Here is a 23942-nt window from a genome sequence, read left to right on the forward strand (position 1 = left end):
ATCCGGCCCACATCTGGCCCATGTGAAATCCATGCGGGCCAGATGAGGACCGGATCTGGGCCGAAACTGTCTGCTGTCTGGGTTGCATTAAGAGTTAAGACAAATCTAATATGTTTTTTTTTTTATATGTACTTTATGTATTTTTTTTTATGGATACTGAAAGGTAATACTGATTATCCCTATCAGAGGCGTCATGCCCATTCAGACCGTGAGCAAAGTGGATTTTGAATGCAGCTTCCAAAAGACAAATACATAGCCGAACAACTTTTTGTACACTTGATACGATCACACCGTTGTGATTAGAACGTTCAGTGCGGCACATCATCAGCTGCTAAATTTAAATCTGCCTTCACTCTTCACTCAGATGCGTTTTTACAGCGCTGCACATTTTAACCAATCACACACGATTCTGTTGAGCTTATGAATGCAATTGCCAAATCAGAGTCATACAGATGAGTCATCGCTGAAATGACGGTGTTTTGTTCAGTGCGAGCGCTCGCTGACTGAATTCTGCTCACTGGCGAATTCTCTTATCAGAAACAACAAAGTGCAGATGTGCGTATGATGTAAGAGATTCATTTCATAGTGTAAAAAGCTTCAGAGGTTATATATTGGGAGTTTTTGTGAGTGTTTGAACTCTGAAGTCAACTCTGAAGCTATTAACTCTGTTAATGCAGGTGCCTCAAATATATATGTTTTAACTAACGTTAACAAATATTGACAAATATTGCAACAAATGTATTGCTCGTTGTTAATTTAATATTAGTTAATGCATGTCCTTGCGTTGACTAATGGGTCCTTATTGTAAAGTGTTATCATTTGACCTTCTTGCTGTGTATCACTGGTAATGTAAAATTATCACTCTGCAATGTGAGCCACAAACTTACATACATTTTTATTGAAGCTATGTATTCTTACAAAAGATAATTCATATAGTTTCAGTAAACAAAAACATCAGTAACACTAAAATACATGTATGTGTGTATGCACATGTAAAATGCAAAGTACATATAGTTGCCAGAAAACAACCAAAAATTAAATGATCATATAAAAAATAAATATAAACATTTACAGATATATGCACAAATAACACTATGATTCTTGTAAATGACATTGTATGATCCTTGTTTTTAACGTGAACAGTCCAATGTTACTCATCTATTTAGTCATCAATTTACAGCTTTCTGATTAAATTTCCACTCAAACTGCTCATCTATAAACTTGCCTCATCTATTCTGGGCCGCATCTTCACTAGGCAAGTAAATCCTTTATTTATTCATTGATTGATCGATTGATTGATTTACTTGTTTACTTATGTATTTTATTACATTTTTTGTCTGTATTCCCTTTTCCAATTATTCTTTAACTCAAACTGCTGTAGCTGATCTCTCATCCACACTAGTGGTCTGTGAGTAAACAGATCCTGTGGCCTGTATAATGTAGCTCTTCATGAACTGCACTCTGCTGAAGGGTGTCCTGTACAGGAGTCTGAAAAGTTGCTTCCTAAATTTCTCTCCCACAAACACATAAAGAAAGGGATTCACACAGCTGTGTGAGTAAGCCAAAGCTTCTGTGATCTGCAGGCTTAGACTGATTGCCTTGCTGCTCTCACAAGGTGGGCTTATATGTTTACTCAGCTCTAAGGCTCTCACAAAAGCTGCAATATTGTATGGAGCCCAACAGCAGAAGAAGACCACCATCACCATGATGACAAGACGCATGGCCTGCCTCCTGGAACAGCGAGCTGTCAGGAGTCTCATCAGAATCATCGAGTAACAAAATCCAATCACAATAAGTGGAAGAATTAAACCCATGACATTTTTTTTAAAGATGCCAATAATCATTGAATAATGACTAGAATCTGGATTATTTGTTGGATAATATGTACAATAAATTGAATTATTCATCTGTGTGGTTTTGAGATTTAACAGCTCAGGAAAGGATGCTGAAACTGCAATGATCCATATGATTACACTGGCTAAGATCCCATATGTCCTTGTTCTGACTCTCAAAGCAAACACAGCATGAACTACAGCTAAGTATCGATCAACACTCATCAGAACAATAAAGAATATCCCACTATAGAATCCAATGTGGTAGACACTGAAAACCATAGTGCACATAACATCTCCAAAGATCCACTGGTCTCTGGCACTGTGTGCTAGGAAGGGGAGGGAGCAGACTAAAAGCAGGTCAGCTATAGCCAGGTTCAGAAGACAGATGTCAGTCATGCTTCTCAGCTTCACACCCATCAAGACTACCCAGATCACCAGTATGTTACCCGGAAAGCCCACAATGAAAAACAGGGAATATAACACAGGGAGGATGCTAGCTCCGTGAGTTCCATAATGACAGGGCAATACAGATGGATCCAAATCATAATTGTAGTACCCAGAATATTCCGGATATTCAGAATATTCATCATTCTGTGGCACACCAGAATCCAGTAAATCCACACTTGTAAAGGAAAAGAGAAATATACTATAAGCAACGCAGAGCTCCTCTTTTACATGTGACTAATATACATGTGATATGACCTCACCTGGTTGATGCAAGCTCATTTAGATAAGGGGTACTGTAAGATATCCTTCCAGTCCATGGATGCTGTGCAGTAGTCCTGTTCATGACAAAGAGACAAAGAGATTTCATTCTCAGTGCAAATGGCTCTTCAAAGAACATGGTATCAGAACAACACTTGTCAGCTATAATGCAGTAATTGCCATCAATCATGGCTTCTGTTCTGTGCTTCTCCACACTAAAAAGAAATGAATGATATACATCTATATTGATCAGACAGAACTTGTGTATGTATATAGACTGTTGTGTGTTATTTCAGTTTTCTCCAATGTCCCATTTTCTCAGTGTTCTTTTTCTGCTGTTTGAACTACATTTGGAGATGATGTTTGGTCTTACCTCAGCAACGCAGTTGTAGAATTCATAATCAGAGAACCAGAGGTGTTCTAACTGGGTTAGACCAAAAAGGAAAATTGAGTGTTAGCATAACAATGCTGGTAATAGATAAAACTAAGGTATTAGTACAAATGTATTAACTAACAATATGTGCTGCTTTAACATTAATAGACAAATAAACGTATTAATGATATGCACATTTATAAACATATAAATAAACACATTTACATTGTCAGCAAAATGCTATTATTTGATTGAATAACTACTTTGTGGCATTATGATATATGATTTTAGATGTGGAGGAGATAATCATTTGGTTGATGATATAAGGCATAATGTAGTAGTAAATATAAATAAGTAGTAAAGTACTTTACTGGGTATATACCATGATAATAACCAATGAACAATTATTTTAGAAAATGCTAATTCCTATGATTGTTGATACCTTTTTATCATCAAAATTTGTATGAATTAAAATGTGAATGAACACAAATGAACAATAAACAATAGTATATAAATTGACATTCAATTATTTTTTTATAAATGCTGTGGGAACAAATGTCATTGGTAGTTCATGATACTTAATGCGTTGATAACAAATTGAACCTTATTGCAAAACCCTTACCTGTTACCCTTTACTATTTACTGTACTACTGATTATCAAAAGAACATGAATCAGTAACATTTTGGCATCTTACTTTGATAAATGTAGAGGGCACGCATTCAATTCAGTTTAGTTTAATAGTACAGCACTTAAATATATATTGCACTTTAATATACAAAATAAATATTGTTCTAAAGCAGCTTTAAAAACAATATGCCTAAAGTATGACACCTCAGAAAAAAATATACAGAGCATACATTATTGTTAATTTGAGCCTCATAGTATTAATATTTTTATATTTTTAATTAGTCTTTTATCTGCCACATAAAACACGCCTTCTGTGCTTAGCAAATTGTCATGTTTGTAGTATTCTGTGGAAATACCAAAGTCATTCTACCACATTTTTAATTTAATAAATAAAGTCATATGAATGATTTATTATCGTAACAGAAAATTTCACATACCTATGAGCACTATGAGCTTCGATCTGTGGTGGAAACCACCTGTGACATTCAGATTTATTCTGTGACATTGAATGTTTTCAACAGCTGGTTTACCAACCATAAAAAAGTGTGAAACCATAACCATTTCAACCAATTCAAACTGATACAAAAGGTGTTTGCTGTAAAAGTGGGGGCTATGGCTCATATTTAAAGTGCTCTCCAGGCATATTAAAGGCATATAAATTAACACTTAAAAAAAAAAAAAAAGATGTTAAATCAGAAATGTGCTTGCCAGGAATACTCACAAGTGTGGTAACTGATGTTGCCCCCTGACCTTCCGAGCAAAGACGGCTAGTTGAGATGAGATAAGATCTTATATGAGATCGGTCAAAACACATGATCTATTATAGGTTTGTTTGTTTTGTTTTTCCACAGGGTATTGGTTTGTGACACTTCCTCTGTATAGGTAAACTGGGGTAGGGGCTTTGCAGATTGCAGAACTAGTTTCATATTGGCTACAATAGCAATGACTCGATTGGCTCCCATACAGTTTGGAGGAAATTACATTGTTATGCATCTATGTTCTGTCTTTTATTTTTGAATGAAAAAACAATGTTGCAACACTGCAGTATGAACTTCATAGTGCTTCAATGCCGTAAAAAAATAAAAAATAAATTAAATTACAAACCTATGCCAATAAATAACCAGTAAAAGAACACGCTCAGCATTGCTTGTGTACTCAGAACAGCTGAGCAATGTGATAGCATGTGGTTTTACACACTCTGCAGACACCCAACCACTTAAAAGTGCTTTTAAAGGAAATGTCCATAGTCTGTATCACCTTACATATCTTACATTGTATAGGCTCTGGTGTTCTTTCAAGTATTTTATCATTACATAACATAAAGTTTGATATCTGCGCCCTCTGAATTAGTAACACACTGAAACAAAAAACATGAAACCAGTGGAGGGGTTGGTTTACCTTTGCTCTTTTTGTGGGTTCTTGTTTGCCTTGGTTAAAGTTTTCTCGTTACAGTCTCTTTACTGTGAGGGAAATGTGTGCTTAGACTCAATAGTAGCACGTGTCAAAAAAAAGCAAAATATAACTAGGTTTTTACATTTTCTGAAGAAATGTAAAATGTAAATGGTGCTTGCTCATTTACAAAACCACATTGCTAAGATGTTCTGGTCGGTTGCTAAGTGGTTGTTGCTACTGGACTAAATAAGCCCACCCTCAAGTCTCTAATATTCTTGTCTCTAGTTATGATCAAATATGACTTCCAAAATCAATGTAATGTTTGAGGCTTTTTTATTATCCACCAAGCTAAACTTGTAAGAAAAAGCTCACCTCTACTCAACAAGCCACATAATTTGAGCTTTAACTATAGCACAAATGTGTAGGAAATGTCACATGCACATAGAAATGACATCACACTCAAGTTGACCGTGTTCCAATACAGAAGTCGGAAAATCAAGATTGACGCGTCCATTGATACCAATAGTTGATCAAAACACATTAAAAAGCAGTATTTTGCACAGACAGCACCAAAGTATCATGTCCACAGATAGAGGTTGGATAGTACTGTGTACTGTGTAGACACAAACAAACGGACATGCTAATAAACAGTATATTACTGGTGTTTCACTTCTGTTGATGCAATGATCAGCCTGAAGGCAGGGTTGTTGTGGTTCCTCCAACTTTCCAAACCAGAATTCCAACTTGAGGGGGTGTTTCAGTTAAAAGTTCTTGGATTTTACAACTTCCAAGTACAAATGGAGCACACCATTAGGATAAGGTTTAGTTTAAATCACTAACCCAAGTATAGTAATAATGATATTAGAAGAATATGTTTTAATGGTCTCAAGAACTTCCCAGTTCCCACATATAATTTTTGGTAACACCTTAGTTTACGGACCAATTCTCATCATCAACTAGTTGCTTATTAACATGCATATTACTAGCATATTGGCTTTTTATTAGTACTTTGCCCAGCTCTGGTCAACTTACAAATGGCGTCCTTGGTTGGCCTATAAATGTATATATTTTGGTTTTAAGCTTTCAAATCGTAACTTGTTTCCTACCAATCATGTACTTTTTTTCTTTTTAAAGTTTTAACAGAGCATGTAAATGTGACCAGCTCTGTTCGGTTGATTAAACTTTTCTTCTCTTCTCCACTAAGCAAGTAACTTACAGAGATGTTGAATTTATTGACCATATTGTTAGAATTTCCAATCATTCCTTGTATTTATGCATAAACACGCCCAGTCATCCCCCCCCACACACACTTTGGCCCTGTCCCAGATCGCACCCTAAACCTTCCTCTGAGTCCACACTTTCATGATATAATGCCGCTTTGAATGTCGGGTAGAAGTCTGCTGTGGAGCTCACCTCAGTGTGGGCTCGGCAGAGGTGTGCATCGAGGGTGCATAACGGCCACAAAGGGGGCGCTCACGAGCACCCTTCTGAAAGCTAAAATGATGAATGGGACACCCTACGGTCTTATGGACTTAACGGACACGTGCACGCGGCGGCCATTGTAAGTTCGCAAGACGGCAATGTGAAGTGTGCAATTTAGGACAGGGCCTTTGTCCTTTTAACTTTGTGAAGGGCTCAAATACTGGTCATTTATAATGGCCATTTTTGGCTTTCATAAACATGGTTTCTAATACTTGAACAAATGGAAGAGATGCACCGTGATTCTAAACCAAAATGTGTACTTCTACCAAGACAGATGCTGTCACACCCCACAAACTCATCATCTGGAGAGAGAAAATGTCTCAGTTACACCAAAATACACATTTAATGATGGACGTAAAAAGGATTGTATAGATATTTCTCGGGAACTTGGCATTCATTACATCTGTTTTAATTCTTCAGTAAGTATTATAGAATTTTTAGTTGCTTATGGTTTTATCTGCATGTTTTTATTCATTTATCTTATGAGTTAGCGTTTTGCTTTGCACATTTAAAAAACAACAAGTGTTGTACCAAAGTGCTGTACAATTTTAAATATTATTAGGCAATATAAAATCTATTGACTAATAATGTTTAAAATTGTACAGGACTTTGGTACAAACACTTGTTGTTTTTTAAATGCGCTTTATAAATAAACGTGAACTTGAATTTGAGTAAGTATTCATGTTCAAAGGTCAAATGTTACAGCTAATAATTTGTACAATTTTCCTCCTTTTTGCTACATTTTTAATAAAAAAATAAATAAAAGTACCTAACTGAAACGACTTGCTGTCAGTTTTATTAATATAAACTAACAGAGACTACAAAGGATAGAGTGCTGCAGGGATGACATATTTCTGTAGGCCAAAACCTAGAAACGAGTTAGCATTTTAGCATTTCTGGTTTCATCATCCTAAAGTCAGTGGGTATTTTGAATAGGGTTTAATTATCTGAAATAATATCTGTGGTTAACACAAGCTTGTTCTACACATAAAATACATCAGCAATACCACCTTGTGATTGTCTAGAAAAAAAGGTTGTCAGGGACTTAGGTAATAGGTAAGAGGAATAGGAAAAATCTCATCTACTCACTATTCTACCTTTACAGCCTCATTGTGTTTATAATCACACTCTTGCAAAATATACTAACTCAAAATTTCAGGGAAAATGTTTTTAAATAAAGATTTGTTGGAAGCTTAGTTATGTGATGTTGAAGTCATGCAACTGGGATGGTGATAGTGTCATATCACAGTTAATTTATTCAACTGTAATTTTGCAAATCTGGTATCACATCAATCAGCGTTCATATTCTTGCACATATAGCTTTTAACAATGCTACATATAAGTTGCAAATTTGCCAGCTGCAGGCAAAATAACAAACTTTGTTTCTACTCTGCACCACTAACATTGGTCTGGAGGACTGGGAACACAAGCACTGTGATACAAACAGTGAAAACATCAGCACTTAATTGGAGTGTCAATCATATTAGAGGATCAGAATAAAATTATGATGTAAATTGTGTTGGTGAATTCTACTGTATTACTGTAGAGGAGGTGAATTGGTTTATCATGCATTTGTATCAATATATTGCATACTTTCATTTGACTGATCAGGATGCAGAATAGTTGACTTCTTTTTTTAATTTTTTTTTCATGCAGATAAAAATCATATGTACCTCATAACAAGGAAGTGGTTATGTGTGATTACAAAGTCCAATCAACAACATCAATGAATGAACTTGCATCATGCCTTGCATCAGATGCTTGATCAAAAATATCCTGTTGATAGATTTGGATAAATACCATAAATGTAGTTATAGACATAAAATATAATCCATTTAGAGCATTTTTGCAAGGTTTTTGACACATAATTTTATATTTTAGATTATCAGTTCGATTCGATTATGATAGATTGGGCATTATTACTATAAAATGCTTTCATTGATGTAACTACTGTATGTTACAACAGTTTGGGAGGAGTTTCTATAAAAATTACTTTCTGGATTTCTTTTCTGAGTCTGTTTGGTGCTACTTGAAATAACACTGCCATGTCAGCAGTCTTCATGTACTGTGTTTGCATCAGAGCCAAAGAACACAGGAAATCTGCCTCACTCTGCAGAGCATGTCTCTTCAGAAACCTGTGGTTTTCTGCTGTAGCTTTAAAGGTACAGATAAAGGTTAGGGTGAAGTTACTTCCCTGAAACTCAGTCACGTTCACTGTTTTACAATAAGCTTTTGCCAAAAACTTCCTGATGCTTTACAGATTAGAATGACAACCAATATGGCCAAATAAGTAAATAAATAAAATTATATTCAAAAAGCTATAAATATATAAAAGAAATTATAATCATTCAGGTATTTGATAAAAATAAACAATAGACTGTGTGCATATACAGTACACTCTCAGAACAAACAAACAAAAAAGTACCTTTAGGGGTACATCAGCCTGTCAGTGGAAAGCACCCTCAAAGGGACAACTTTGTACCTTCTTAACCCCTAGTGTTCATAATAGTACCATAAGAGTACATATCACTACCTTAAGGGTACATATTGAGGATACTGCCCTAGTGACAAGCTGTTGTAGCCCTAAAGATACAATCTTTGTTGACAGTGTATATGAAAAATAGTGTAAATTCACCCCCATAAAGGTAATAAAATGTCTCTAAACATCAAATCTAAAATTCCATGGTCCAAATATTATGCCATATAAGCCATATAATTGCATACATTGTTATGCAATAATATGCCACTTAATTGGATATTTTCTGCATGAACATGTTTAAAATGTCATAATTCAGTATACAGTGAGGCTACAGAGACAGTGTTGTTACTGAAATGTTTTTGTCTATGATTTAAAACTAAAGTAAGCGTAAGCATGCAGTGCCAAATGTGTTAGGGAGGGCTCTTGTGGTAAGCGATAGCATTACAATAAACAAAATACAGATTTTAATAGTTTCATTTATTGGTTTATTTACATATTGACAAACATCTTGATATAATTATCAGTGCATTCGAAATAAGTAGTTTAGAAATTTAACTATTAAATTTAAAATTTAACAGACATTAGGAATATACAATATTCACAGACATCAGTCCAGTAAAGAATACATTCAATGTAAAGTTCCTCCATATATCAATACTGCACCCACACATCTTCTTTTAGCCTATGTGAGGGAACAATGTTTTGTGTTTGGTTTTGCCTTCGAAGTGTGTGTGGTTAAGGATGTGTATTTCTATCCCTGTGGTTAACGACAATTATATGGAACCGGTGATGATTTTTTAGCAGGTCATGTGATGAGGCCTCAGAGATATTGAGGAACAGATATATTTTCAATATTAGATCACTTGTAAATTCATAAAATTGAATGCATCAGTTCATTTTTAAGCCAGTGTGAAAGACACTAATTTATTCATAAACACCAGACTGCAGAAAGCATCTCTTGCCCCACCATCCTGAAGCAGGAATTTTCATATCCTTGTATGATTTCACGTACTTATATGATGGTTCTTTTTTAACAATGGCATTTGGTTTCACTAATTGAGGTAGTATAATTGATATGATCAGGGCCGGATTTACCACTTTTCGTGACATAGGCAAAACCAATTTTTGGGCCCCCCTTCCCTATTAATATAATAGGCCTAATATTACAACCCAAGCAAACAAAAATATTTCTTAATCAGTGGAAACCGTTACATTGTTTTCTATCGCAATAAGCGCTTGCGTTCAGTCAATAAAAATCGAATGTAATTCTTAATTTGGCTGTAGCTTTAAAGGTACAGATAAAGGTTAGGGTGAAGTTACTTCCCTGAAACTCAGTCACGTTCACTGTTTTACAATAAGCTTTTGCCAAAAACTTCCTGATGCTTTACAGATTAGAATGACAACCAATATGGCCAAATAAGTAAATAAATAAAATTATATTCAAAAAGCTATAAATATATAAAAGAAATTATTGATTTATTATTGAGTTGATCTTGCATGTTGTATTGATTATATATATATATATATATATACCACTTTTCGTGACATAGGCAAAACCAATTTTTGGGCCCCCCTTCCCTATTAATATAATAGGCCTAATATTACAACCCAAGCAAACAAAAATATTTCTTAATCAGTGGAAACCGTTACATTGTTTTCTATCGCAATAAGCGCTTGCGTTCAGTCAATAAAAATCGAATGTAATTCTTAATTTGTTTGAGAACTGAGAAAAACCATTCCATTAATAGGCGCTGCGACGTGGCCACATAACCACTTCGGGAGTGCATTATTTCTCTAATAATTTTAATGGCCTAGAGTCATAATCACACATCAATTGTTCAGATGATTTGTTTCAAGACATTTGACATGTTTCTGTCCTGAAGTGTGTTGAACTAGCTAATTTTTTACGCACCTCATCGCAAACCTTCCGTTGCAAATTCAACAGAGGCTTGAGCCATTGATATGCAGGCTAACGCAGTTATTAGATAGAGAGAGCGAAAGAGAGAGGGAGAGATTAAGTGCGTGTGAATACTTGCGTCTGTGCGTCTCTCAGCAGTATTCAGCAGCAGCGTCTACTAATAGCGAATCTTTAAGTTGAACTGCTTCAAGAACCTCGCTACTGAGAAATATCATGTAGCTTTTCAGCTGCGAAACTATTTTATTGATAAATTCGCAGGGCAGCCGCAGCTCTGACAAGAAGTTTCTGTTCGCGTCTCCGCGTGTGTGCGCGAGTGCGTGTCTGTACTATGTGTGCGTCTGTAAGAGAGAACGGGAGAAAGAAAGCTGATTTCTGTACATAAATGGATGAAGACATGGAAATAGTTTGTCATTTTTACCCTATTGTTTGTTATATTTATTTGCTCAATGTCTTCTGGGGTTTTTGGTTCTTTTACTGTTGTAGATATCCCATAGTATAACAAAAATATTATATATCTCTTCATTGTGTTTGGGCCCCCCTGGACGAGCAAGCATAGGCACGTGCCTAGAATGCCTATGCATAAATCCAGCCCTGGATATGATATAACCACAACAAATGTATTATATGGTACAATGCATGAATAAAGACTGAACATCTTAAATGATAAGCACAATATTTACAAAAAGGATTTTAAAAAATTGTTGCCGTCCCATCTAAACTTGTGTACTTTTGGTAGGGTATGTAAAAAAAATTGCTGTGTTGGAAGTTTCATTCTCTGAAACTTTGGATTGTGTAGATGTCGATTGGTAGGTCTTCACACACACAAGATATCTTGAAAACATACTTGCTAGGCATTTCCTAAACTTTTCTCCAACAAAAGCATAAATGACCGGATTTACACAGCAGTGAGTGAGTGCGATTGTCTCTGTCAAGTCCATGGCCATGTTGATATGAAGATAAGCCTCACAGCTAGTTAGAATGCCAAACTCCTGCAAGGTTTTCAGGAACACCACCACATTGTAGGGCACCCAGAAGACCACAAACACGATGACAATGCCTAAGATGAGCTTTATGGCCCGTTCCTTTTTTGAGTTTTTTGTCTTTTTCACAACCATTAGGACCCTGGTGTAGCAGTAGGCTAAAGTGGGCAAAGAGATGAATAGTCCTACTGCGTTTTCACCAAAGTTACGGAAGAGCTTCCACTTTTGGGCTGACCCAGCAGGATAAACTCTCTGACAGCTGGTGATATTGTCCTCTGTGACCATTGCTGCAAAGATGGCCTCTGGAAGGGCAGCACAGATCGAAACCATCCATATAAGGAGACTAACTATAATTCCATAACGCAGCATCTTCGCTCCCAGCACCGCAATAGCATGTACGATGACCAAATAGCGATCCATGCTCATCAGGGTCACAAATAAGATTCCGCTGTAAAATCCCACTTGGTATGTACCCGCCATTGCTTTACACATTTCATTGGATTTTAAGTAGTGGCCCTGAATATAGAGAGCCCAGGAGGGCAGTGAGAGGACCATTAGTAGGTCTGACAGAGCCAGATTCAGCAGGCAGAGATTTGTGATATTTTTCACGTGCATGATTTTCAAGAGGACCCATAAGACGGTGATGTTGCCAATAAGGCCAAGTCCAAAAACCATGTAGAAAATGGCAGCCTTGAGATCTGGATTCAGCTGTGAATCTTCAGTCTTGCAGGTTTCTGTTTCGTAGTAATCGAAGGTTGTTGTATTCATGCTGTAACAAATAGCAAACTTTATTTAAAAAGTTAAAAGTAGTTTGAAAAACGCACTATTTGTACTAAATGTAGTTGTACTTGAACACAATGAATAAAACTAGTAACATGCCACTTATATCATATAGGGATTTTTTTTTTCAAGCCGCATTTATGTGCAATAATGGTGTGAAAGTTGATGTCAGTAAGTTGCAACGTGTTCTTTAGCAAATCTCCTAAGAGTCGGAAGGCACATGCCAATTTACTTAACATAAATTAACCATAATAATTTGTAGAGAGTAACTTTATTTAATTGCTTAATGGCTGTACAACAGACAAAGTTTCATAATAATGTAATAGCATTATAATGGTAGGCCTGATTAATAATAATATATAATAATAATAATATTCAGGTAGGCCTGAATAATAATAATAAACCTGATTAAGGTTGTTACGAGTGGTACATGTTCAATAGGCAGGCATTTAAAAATGCTTTTACAATTTTTAATACAAAATTTGACAGTAGAAATGATTTGAAGTCAAACCCCAAAACTACCACATGCAGACCACATGGTTTTCAAATATCATTATGCACAAAGAGAAGGAGGTCGCAGCACGTTGATTAACCACAGGTTTTTCAAGCATCCCACCGCAATCCCACTATCATACATCAATATCTGTGATCTCATGTAAAATTTTTGTGAATTACAGTACTTGCGCAATACAGTCAAGATGTTCTACAATACTCAGTACAAATACAGAGTAGAAATCACTTGTATGTGATATAATAATTGAATAAAAATAAACATTGAATCATTGAATGTAATATATTGGGCTGTTCTTAAGGAACAGGATTATGCTCTTGAGTCGATCTCCAGAATTTATCAAAATGTATTAATGATGGATCAAAACACAACATGATGAAAATCTAATAAATAAATATTCTGTTTACCTCTCTGTATATGTTTCAATCATGATGACAAATTGCTGTCACTCTTGTTGTTGAGATGTTGTTAAGACTTAGTTCATATGTTCATGGAAGTGAGTCCAGTACATTTCACCCTCTTTCTGTACATTTGCCTTCAGCAAATTTCCTGTTAAATGAAGCCTGTGCATGTGTGAGTGTGCTTTTTTGCAAAATTTATCGTGCGAAGAGATGGTGAGATGTGAACACATTTCCTGTCACCGCACTGAGGTAATCAGGTTTGGATGCACAAAAGAAATTCCCTGGGAGGAGATAAAACAATAATTTTGAGTCATTTGAGGTTGTGTCAGCTACTGAATGAATTCTAAGTCCCCCCACCCACAGCGAATGTCTTGAAAAGGACAGTTTATATAGATAATGCTCAAAACCAATGCCATCCCACACCAGTGAATGATATGTCTGTAATGCTGAAAAAACAATGTTTGTGCTCTTTTCTCCTTCAACAGTGAGTCAGTTTTCAGGAATTGAAAAAATAAAGAACAAGTGAAACTAATGCTTATTCTTGGAAAATTAATTATGGGTTTCAAGATTGTGTCCCTTTTTCTGGCTTGTCGTGGTATGTGCAAACTTTTTATATGCAAACCTTTCAGGTTTATCAGGCTCAAAACAGAGAGTACTCTCAAATTTTCAAAAATCTCAATTATCAAAACTCTTGAATAAAATTAATTAATTAATTAATTCAATTGTTATTACAGTTTTTCTCGATTGCTAAAACACTATAAACAGGCTTTTGAACTAAAATTTCAAAACCATAATGCCCTTTATCAAAAAGCACACCCAATTCCCTAAACTCTAAAAACTACTCCCCTGTTTTGACACGAGTCAGATTTGTTGAGCTGTCACTGCAGAACTCTACACACAAATCCCTTACTTTCTTATTGCGTACACCATGTGGTCATTTTGAAAGCACTAGCATTCAATACTGTTCACTCAAGTCAGCACAGCTTGAGCTCAATTAGCACACAATTCGAGTCAAAATTGAACACACATAAATCAGATCCTTCAATAGATAGATAAAAGGGCCCGAATCAGTTCATTGAGTTTTGGAACAATGGATCCACAGAGAAATGAAGAAATAGATCGAGGAGGAGGAGGAGGAGGGGCAAGGGCAAGGAGACAAGCAGTCTCAGATGAAATTCGAGCCACTTTAGTTGACCATGTCCTTGTCCATGGTATGACTATGAGGGAGGCTGGGCAACGAGTACAGCCAAATTTGAGTCGCTTCACCGTCGCCTACATCATCAGAACCTTCAGGGAGGAAAACAGGTAGGTGTACTTACAGTAAGACTGCTCTGTACAGTACCTTTTGAGTGCTGTACTCTGCCCTGTAGCAACACATACACTGTTGCACTATGCGACTGTAATAAAGAAATGCATAAAATTGCCTCGCATACAGATAGAGTTTCAGTATGTTTCCATTTTTTACTGTAAAAAGGATGTGTGGCAGTTACAGTAATGAGTGCTTCTATTTTTGTAGAACACAGAGACGACCACCAAGTGGAGGCAGGCTAAGGCTTTTGTCGGAGGAGCAAGAGAGGGAGCTTGTAAACATGGTCATTGCCAATAATGTAATCCGCCTGCGAGAGATTCAAAGGAGAGTGATTGAGGATAATCATTATTTTCGAGGGATTACAGTTTTTTGGAATTGCTAAAACACTAAACCCCAATCTCTGAACCAAATTCTCACTAGCTTAAACCAATTTGTCGAATAAAGCACTCTTTCTGCTAAACCTTAAACACGTTCAGGCAGTTCGGCTCTATTTGCAAATCTCATGCACTCTTTTTGCAAAACTCTAAACACATTCTCATTCACTTAAACACTTATCACACTTGTTTCTAATGATGTGATCAAACCAACTGTACAAAATATGAGCCAGTTCAGAGTCCACAACTGGCACAGGTGACTGAATGATGATACGAAGAATAAATGGAAACAATCTGAGAAGGAGAGGAGCAAGAGTATATGTAAGAAGTGGAGGATGAAGAGAGAAAGAGTAAGGTTTAGAGAGTGTTACAAAGGCTGGATCTGTCAGACCAGAGGGTTTTTTTCTCTTTGTCTAGCAAAAAAGACAACATTACTTGTGATGTGGACATTGTCCTCAGGCCAGACTCAAGCACAAAGACATGATGCTGAGACAGAATGAAGCTCTCATTGACCCTGATTTTACAATTGCACAACATACAGTATTTGAGTGTACTGTAACATGCAATTCATTTAGAGTTTTACAGTTTTTTTCAACTGCTTACACACATTTTCAAAACTTTGCCTCTTTTTTTCAAAACTTTACACAGTACAAAGAATTGCACACACAAAATGCAAAATGCCTCACATCACTCGTAAAATTAAGCACTGCATTCAAAATATCACAAACACATTTCAAAAGCAAACATTTGTATTTTTGTTGCAAACACCTTTGCCATAATATTATATTTTTGGATATATCATATACACACAGTTATTCAAAACCTAAAGCTCTTCTTTCATGAGCTCCTACGTACATTTCTGTTCAAGATTTAAAGCAATTGGCAGAGAGATTCACGGTAAACACGAAAGCAAGATTGAAACCAAACTTTTTTTACTTTAAGCATTTGCGGTTGTGAATACAGTATTACACAGAACAAAAGAAAAGAAATACATCAACCATGTGTAGTTGTGTATATGTGTATTTATAGGCCTATTCTAAAGCCATGATTGCTTGGTGTTAAGTAAAGCAATGAGTGTTTGCACATGTGAGGAGTTAGTGTGAGGCACTGATGAATTAGTGTGGCATTTTGATTGGTTGTGTTTGAAAAAGGAAATCAAGATACTTCCTGTTAGATTTTTGTGTGTTACATAGAGAATTGTGTGTTGTGTTTTGCAAAAAATGTTTAATGAAATTGAGAACTCAAAGGTCAAAGGTCGAGAATTAGTGTATGGTTTTGCAGATTTGCTGTGTGGTTCTGGAGTTTGAGTGTCAGGTTCCAGAAATTGTGTGACAAGTAAAGATTTTGTGTGTAAGCAGTTGAAAAAAAACTGTATTTGACCTTTTTGGCCTTTGCAGTTGGACTGCAGTATTTTTGTAGTATCCAAGTGCTGAATGTATGCAAACATTCAGTGCTATTCAATATTCAGCACAATACTATTCTTGCAGTACATACAGTAGTCCTATACAATATATTCACCTTACTCAGTTGCAATTGCTATACTTTTTTACAGAATTGAAAAATTGTTTACTCAATACAATATACTTTTTTTCTGTAATGTTCTGCATGCTGTGTTCTCCATTTTTCTCTGTAGTTTCTAATGAATGCTCTGTAGTGTTTTCTTTATTGACTCATGTGTATGATCTGAGAGCACTGTTTGATTTTGAGTGCAAGTGAAATGGTTTTGCAGTGATTGTATGATTTTGATGGAAGAGTCAGAGGTTTCGTGAATTTAGTTTGAGCATTTGGATTTTTGTTTAAGGTTTTGAGAAAATGAGTGATGGATTCAAGAAATGTGTTTTAGCAATTCAGAAAAACTGTAATGACATCAGCCTCTCCACAATTGATCGCATCATTCGAAAGCACCGGTTCCGGATGAAACAGGTGTACCGTGTCCCTTTCGAACGAAACTCTGTCAGAGTGAAAGACCAACGAGTGGAATATGTTCAGGTATGAGTTTTGATATCGTATGAAGTATTGTGTACCATCACAGTATAGCAGTTTATGCTGCCTTTTGTGCCCTCTTGAACTGTGCTTCAGGGCAGTGGAGGCTCGTCGGGGGAGGCAGGGGAGGCACAGCTTCCCCAAAATTTTGAGGTGAAAATGGGAGGAGGACGATTTAATGTTAATAAAATGCACAATTCATTTCAATTCATGTCTTAGAATGTGTCTTTTATGTTCGTAATTTCACAGCTGTAATACCATAACATGTTACTGAAGTTGGAAAGCGCCGCTTTTCTATCGCGAATGTGCCGAATCTGCTGATGTAATTACAACCGCTAATGATAGAGAAGGGTAGGGGGAGGCCAGGGGAGAGCTGAGCTCTCGTGCCTCCGTTGGTAAAAAAAAATAGGCCAATCAGCATCGAGGGTTCACTTTCAGTGCTGAGGAGTGTTGAGAAAAAAAAACTCGTAGGGGAGGCTAACCTCCCTTCTGGTATATCAACCAATCATCATAGAGACGTAAATTACGTGATATTAGTTTGAACGTCTGCCGCTGCGCTGATAATGTACCAAGTACTTATGAGTAGCGATATTGAATATTTGATGCCAACAGATTTACCAAGCTGTCATTCAAACAGTATATATACAAATTAAAAATCAAGGGAGAACATGCCTAAGCTGGATATAGGCTAACGTTACAGCAGTCGGCTCTTTTAACACAGACTTTTAAGAAGGGATGGATGTTTGCTTCAAGTGATTGGCCAGGTAAGTGAAATTATATTATCTTGCTGTATGTGTGTCGTTTTCTTTACGTTTTCTGACTAAAAGCAACAAAAAAGCCATTTTAAAGTGGTTAAGCAAATAATAATAATAACAATAACAATAATAATAATAATAATAATAATTGGCAGGGATCCCCAGACCAATACAATTAGTGTACCTCCTCTATTTTAAAACCCACGAGCCACCACTGCTTCAGGGTAGTGATTTACTCTACTGTGTTTCATGTGTTTTGCAGAGAATCTTTGAGATTGAATGTCACTATGTGCGCAGCCATCAGCCAATGAGGGGTACTCCACCGCCATGCCATTCTAGGACCCTATAACACTATGCTCCTCCTTGCTTTTCTTGATGTTCTAAGAGAGCATATGTTCCAGCTGGACCACAGGGAACCAGCACAGCCTGAGCAGCCTCACTACGGTGTTGTTTGGGATAGTGTCAGCTTCCATCGCGCTGCTCTGGTTCGTTGGTTGACTGGTTTACCAATAACCAGAGGTTTTCAAACATCTTTCTGCCTGCATACTCTCCCTTTCTAAACCCGATTTAAGGAGTTTTTTTTGGCATGGCGGTGGAAAGTGTATGACTGAGAACCTTATATCCGTGCTCACCTCCTCCAGGCCATGAAAGAAGCCTGACTAGACATATCAGTAGATGCTTGCCAGGGGTAGATCAGTCATGCAAGAGGATTTTACCCCCACTGCCTGGCCAGGGCCAATATAGCCTGTGATGTGGACGAGATTCTCTGGCCTGACCCAGACCAAAGACGGGATTTTGTGTGTGTGTGTGTGTGTGTTGTACTGTGTAGTACATGAATGAATAAAAATGTGCCAATATATACATTGGTTGTGTCTTTTGTGTTCATCATGTGATCATGTGTGTGTGGCAACATAACTTACCAGTTTTGGAAATATTGTTTTGAATTTATTGCACCAGTGTGTAAGACTATGTTGTAGTGTGTGGTTTTTGAGGGCTTGTGTGTGATGTCTAAGGGCAAAGTTTGGTTTTTCAGCAAGAGTGAATGTTTTTGAGTGTAGAGCTTCATTTTGACCTGAAAATAGGATGTTTGGGGAATTGGGTGAGACGTTATGGATTTGTGTTTACTGTTTTGAGAATAGTAGGCATAGTTTCAAGAAATGTGTTTAAGCAATCAAGAAAAACTGTAATGTCATCTTAAAGGGATAGTTCACACAAAAGTGAATTTTTCATCAATCACTCCCATCATGTCGTTTCAAACCTCTATGCATGTTTTTTTTTCTTCTGTTGGAAAAGTTGGAAAAGTGTTTTTTTATTTTTTTGTCCATACAGTGAGAGTCAGAGTCGTTTTAGACCCCACTGGCTTTCATTATAAGGGCATAAACAGTCAAATGTATTATATATTTTTTATGTTTTCTCACTTGCCTATCGAACATGGAAGTAAGGTATTTCTTGTGAATTTACGAGACTTCTGATGAGTAGCTTCTCATTAGTAGCTATTGGTAAAAGAATAGTAATAGTGCAGTAACGATAAAACTATTTGTGCAATAAAACAGTGCTTACGATTACAAAAAAATAAATAAATATCAATACATACCAATAAATAGGCTTTCAAGCAGCATAACGGACTGTTATTGTACAGCTAAAATAACAGAAAGCAACTGACATCAAAGGCCTCGCACAATCAAATAAAAAATGGCCACATCTGCTAATGAGTTAAAAATAAGGTAAGAAGTGCAGAAGTGCTATTCTTATTACTCTTGTATATGTGTGCATATGACATTGTCATTTGTGTACCATATTACTGTAAGTCTCTTTTAATTACATTTTGAGTAGTCTTATTGTACTTCACTTGTTTCTACAAACAATCTCCATTTTCTGCCATTTTCTTGGAGGTAAAGCACATGTTGTGATAGAGGGTGTTGGAACATCATCTAGCTGTTGATCTTACAAACTGATCTGCATTCATCGAGCAGCAGAAGAAATCTCTTATCTGATTCAGTAAAATAAAGCAACTACTCTCAAGATTGAAAACAAAGCCTGTAATGCACCTTGCTACAATAATCGAGTCCCCCCAAAGTGGCTGCACACATTTTTTTCCCCTTGTCAGCATGACAAAGAATGACAATGCAACCAAATTGCCATTACAAGCATCTAGAATGAATGATTAACCTCAAACACTTTCTTTTGATGAAACATATGAATATTGAAAAATGGGTGTTTGTTGAGGCAACAACACAAAAAGCGACTTTAAAAAGCAAAGTCTGTGAGATTGTGGGAGTATTGTTAAGGAAATTGGTATAAACTTAACATGCTTGAGACTGTGGCTCCACATATAGACAAATAAACACTTACGCAGATGTGGTTTATAGCTGCGTCAGACTTCTTCCTCTTTGTGACAAACAGACAGTCACCTCCCTCCCAACACCACTACACATAAACCCACCTGCACATACTATGAGACGTCATAATTCCCTTATTATTTCAAGGAATCTACCTCAAGGATTCCTTTTTTTTTTCTTTTTTTTTGTATAAATAAGAGTAGTTTTGAGGTAATGTAACAGTGAATGTGTTTTCTGTATATTAGTTTGAATGCATACCACCAGGACAATGGATTTTAATCCATTAAATATTTTATTAAATGGCATTTAACATTAAAAATCTTAAAAGCAAAATTTAAAATATAGACTAAATGCATTTCTTTAACAAAGATGTCAAAAAGTCACAACTGAAAACATTTTTGACTCCCTATGCAAAAACTAACATTGAGGTTTTTTTTTTTTTAATTCCTGATGAAATCATTCATTTCTTAATTATCATTTCTAAAATATGAGCAATATACATGCACAAAGAACACATTTGCAATAACTTCAACTTCCGCACTCTCCTACTTAACATATATCATTATTGTTAACAAAATTGTCAAAAAACAGAACAAAGACAACTTAAAAATAACTCAATATACATTCAATAAAAAGGAGAAATTACGGACAGTAAAAAAATAAAATTAAATAAGATAAAAAAAATACTTAGCCTAAAAATAACTCTGGGGGAATAAGTTTGCTCTATGCAATCTGTGTGGAGGAATATTCAGTAGATTTGCTGAAGACTGAACTTCTGCGTTCAGATAACTGTTGAGAGAAAGTGGCACACTGGCTGAAGCACAATGGAAACTTATCTTTTAGGACTTTAAGAACTGCTCTTCTGAACTTCTGTCCGGCAAAGGCATAGATGATAGGGTTGAGGCAACAGTGGCTTAAGGCGATTGTTTCCACCCACTGCATGGCAAGGCTTAAATTAGTATGCCACTCACAAGAAAGCAAGTAGCCATGCTTCTGCAGGTACATAAGAAACATGACAATGTTGTATGGAGTCCAGAAGAGGAAATAAACTGCCACCACAGCCAAGATGAGTCTGATGACTTTGTGCCTTTTTTGTGATTTTATGCTGAGCAGAGTAGGGATGATCCGGGAATAGCAAAAGCTCATAATAATCAGAGGGATGATCAAGGTCAGGAGGTGCATCTTAAGATAAGTAAATGACATCCAGGCTGAATCCTCAGGAAATTCAGATTTGCATGATACTTTGATGTTTGTCTCATTTTTCGCTTTGGCAAAAATAATATTAGGGAGGGATACAAACAGACTGAGCAGCCATATAAATGAGGCCAGAATCAAACCCATTTGTGCAGACCGATTTCTGGAAAAGATACTATGGGCATGGACGATGACAACATAGCGATCCAGTGTCATAAGGACCATGAAGAATATGCTACCGTACAGACCCAACGTGAAGAGACCTGTTATGAAATGACACATGAATTTGCCAAAAATCCACTCATCCATGGCACTGTGAGCCCAAAAAGGGAGTGACACAAGAAAGAGTAGGTCAGATAGGGCTAGGTTGAAGAGGCACACATCTGTCATGTTGGATTTTTGACGGTATCTGATCAGGACCCACACTACCAGGCCATTTCCGATGAAGCCAAGAATGAAAACTAAGCTGTACAGGGTTGGAAGGAAAACCTCGCTGAAGGCCTTTGTGTTTCCATTGTTGCATGGTGATCCATAGTTTTCAACACTGTCATCGTAATAATCACTGTAATCTGATGTTTTAGCTTGGAGGGCACACAAAGAACACAATGTTAGATTATATAATGAATTATAGGCCTATTTATAACATAATATTTATAATATATAATGTATAATATGTTTATATTGTATTATGAAACATCTTAACAACATTGCTTTCTTTAGGTTTAAAAGTAGACAAAATAAATTGACACCACAAGAAGGAACTTGAATTTTAGTTTGTGCTTTCCTGACACCTACTGGTAAGATTAGGCATGATCTTCTTCTCATGTTGTAAACTGACGACTTTGACATGTTTAAATGTTCACCTTAAACTTATTTTATGTTTAAAAGGATAGTTCACACACACACACACACACACACACACACACACACACACAAAATTAATTTCTGTCATCATTACTCACCCTCAAATTGTTCCAAACCTGTCTTAGTTTCTTTCTTCTGTTGAACACAAAAAAAGATATTTTGAAGAATGTTGAAAAACCAAACAGTAGGCGGTTGAGATTCTTCAAAATATCTTCTTTTGTACTCAACAGAAGAAATAAACTAAAACAGGTTTGGAAGAATTTATGTAAAGAGTAAATGATGACAGAATTTTCATTTTTGGGTGAACTTTCATAATAAAATCAAAATCAAAATAATGCTGGTTTTCCATTTATTTATTTTTTAAATTGTTTACTTCTTAACAAATGATGCTTTACAATTTTAATAATTGTTGTGACAAAAAACACAATTAAAACAAATTCTAATGTCCTATAATATACGTAGGAACAACTTTTAAATGTAGCATAATTACATTGAATAGGCTGTTTAGTAACCTACCAGCCACAGTCCCTGGGTCCTCTGTCATGTCTCTTGGTTATGATAGCTGAATCTGTGAAATTTTTGTGATCTTGCCTGTCAAAAAGCTTTACAAAACACAGGAGGTGCTATTTCCTGAACCTCCCTGGGGTGGGACTTCAACTCACTTTAATGCCATTAAAAAAAGTTCACACTGCTGTCTGTATCATTAAATTAATTAATTTGGAATTCACATCACCCTTTTTAAACTGAGAAATGAGTACAGAGCCAATTCAGCATCAAGGAAAATGGGCATACAACTGTGAGTGCAATACATGAAAATGTTTCCACAAATTTACACATAATTTGTTTAAAATAAGCATTAACACAGTACAATTTGTATATGCAAATTTTTAGCTTGAATTAGCTTATATGTAGCTTTTATTTTCTATGTAAAACTACACATTACCAGTACTTCAAATGATAAAAAAGTATACCTGATACAAAGTGTTACAACACCCACTTAGGGTTACGGTGCAGCAGAATTTACTCATCTGTCATTCTGGGAAGACAATAAAGTGGTTGAGGATTAGATTGCTCAGATTGTTCAGTATTGATTGTATCAGCAGAAAAGCTGTCCTTCAATTTGTTAAAGTCCTTTATAAATAAACAGAAAACTGAAATGCGTCCTACATATACAGTAGATTGATACTTCAGTAGAGTATTTTATTCATGAGTTGACAAAGGTTTTGACCCAATGGATCTGAGGATCCTGCTTACAGTTTTTTTTAAATTGCTTGGACACTAAAAGTGGTATTTGAGGCCCACTCAGTGAAACCATTCTCTCATATAAGCACATTACGTGCTTTAAACTCAGTTTGCTATTGTAAAACAAACTTTTTGCAAAACTCTAAACACAGTTCTCTATATTACACACATCATTCAAAACTAACAGGTCTTTTGTTTCATTTGGGATACAATTAAATGCCACACTCATTTACTGATGACCTACAGCCAGTGATCATGTGCGAAAAACTCTTATACATCATTTGTTCATTTATAAATCAAAACTCAGAAATTATTTTGACCCCCTTGCATTTCTGTTTACAGTGTATATATATATATATATATATATATATATATATATATATACAGTATATACATAC

The 23942-nt window shown here is 36.0% G+C and overlaps 3 protein-coding genes across 4 annotated transcripts; all 3 read right to left on the minus strand.

Moving 5' to 3' along the window:
- Positions 1–992: 992 nt before the first annotated feature.
- LOC107704092 (C-C chemokine receptor type 2-like) lies at positions 993–4369 on the minus strand. The gene is made up of 4 exons (XM_016506936.1): positions 4263–4369; positions 2914–2964; positions 2543–2617; positions 993–2457 (listed from the first exon to the last, which is right to left on the minus strand). The coding sequence occupies exons 2-4, from the start codon at positions 2937–2939 to the stop codon at positions 1368–1370; spliced, it is 1191 nt and encodes a 396-aa protein (XP_016362422.1). The 5' UTR covers positions 2940–2964; positions 4263–4369; the 3' UTR covers positions 993–1367.
- Positions 4370–11374: 7005 nt separating this feature from the next.
- On the minus strand, positions 11375–13619 carry LOC107704083 (C-C chemokine receptor type 2-like). The gene is made up of 2 exons (XM_016506927.1): positions 13491–13619; positions 11375–12561 (listed from the first exon to the last, which is right to left on the minus strand). The coding sequence occupies exons 1-2, from the start codon at positions 13511–13513 to the stop codon at positions 11526–11528; spliced, it is 1059 nt and encodes a 352-aa protein (XP_016362413.1). The 5' UTR covers positions 13514–13619; the 3' UTR covers positions 11375–11525.
- Positions 13620–20893: 7274 nt separating this feature from the next.
- Positions 20894–22851, minus strand: LOC107704084 (C-C chemokine receptor type 5-like). 2 transcript variants are annotated; one of them, XM_016506929.1, is made up of 2 exons: positions 22819–22851; positions 20894–22007 (listed from the first exon to the last, which is right to left on the minus strand). In XM_016506929.1, the coding sequence occupies exons 1-2, from the start codon at positions 22844–22846 to the stop codon at positions 20968–20970; spliced, it is 1068 nt and encodes a 355-aa protein (XP_016362415.1). In that variant the 5' UTR covers positions 22847–22851; the 3' UTR covers positions 20894–20967. The 2 variants fall into 2 exon arrangements, with proteins under 2 accessions (XP_016362415.1, XP_016362414.1); XM_016506928.1 differs by having other exon boundaries at positions 20894–22019; positions 22819–22846.
- Positions 22852–23942: the final 1091 nt, after the last annotated feature.

Source organism: Sinocyclocheilus anshuiensis, unplaced genomic scaffold (genome assembly GCF_001515605.1).
Source record: "Sinocyclocheilus anshuiensis isolate Anshui unplaced genomic scaffold, SAMN03320099.WGS_v1.1 scaffold1272, whole genome shotgun sequence".
Taxonomy (NCBI): domain Eukaryota; kingdom Metazoa; phylum Chordata; class Actinopteri; order Cypriniformes; family Cyprinidae; genus Sinocyclocheilus; species Sinocyclocheilus anshuiensis.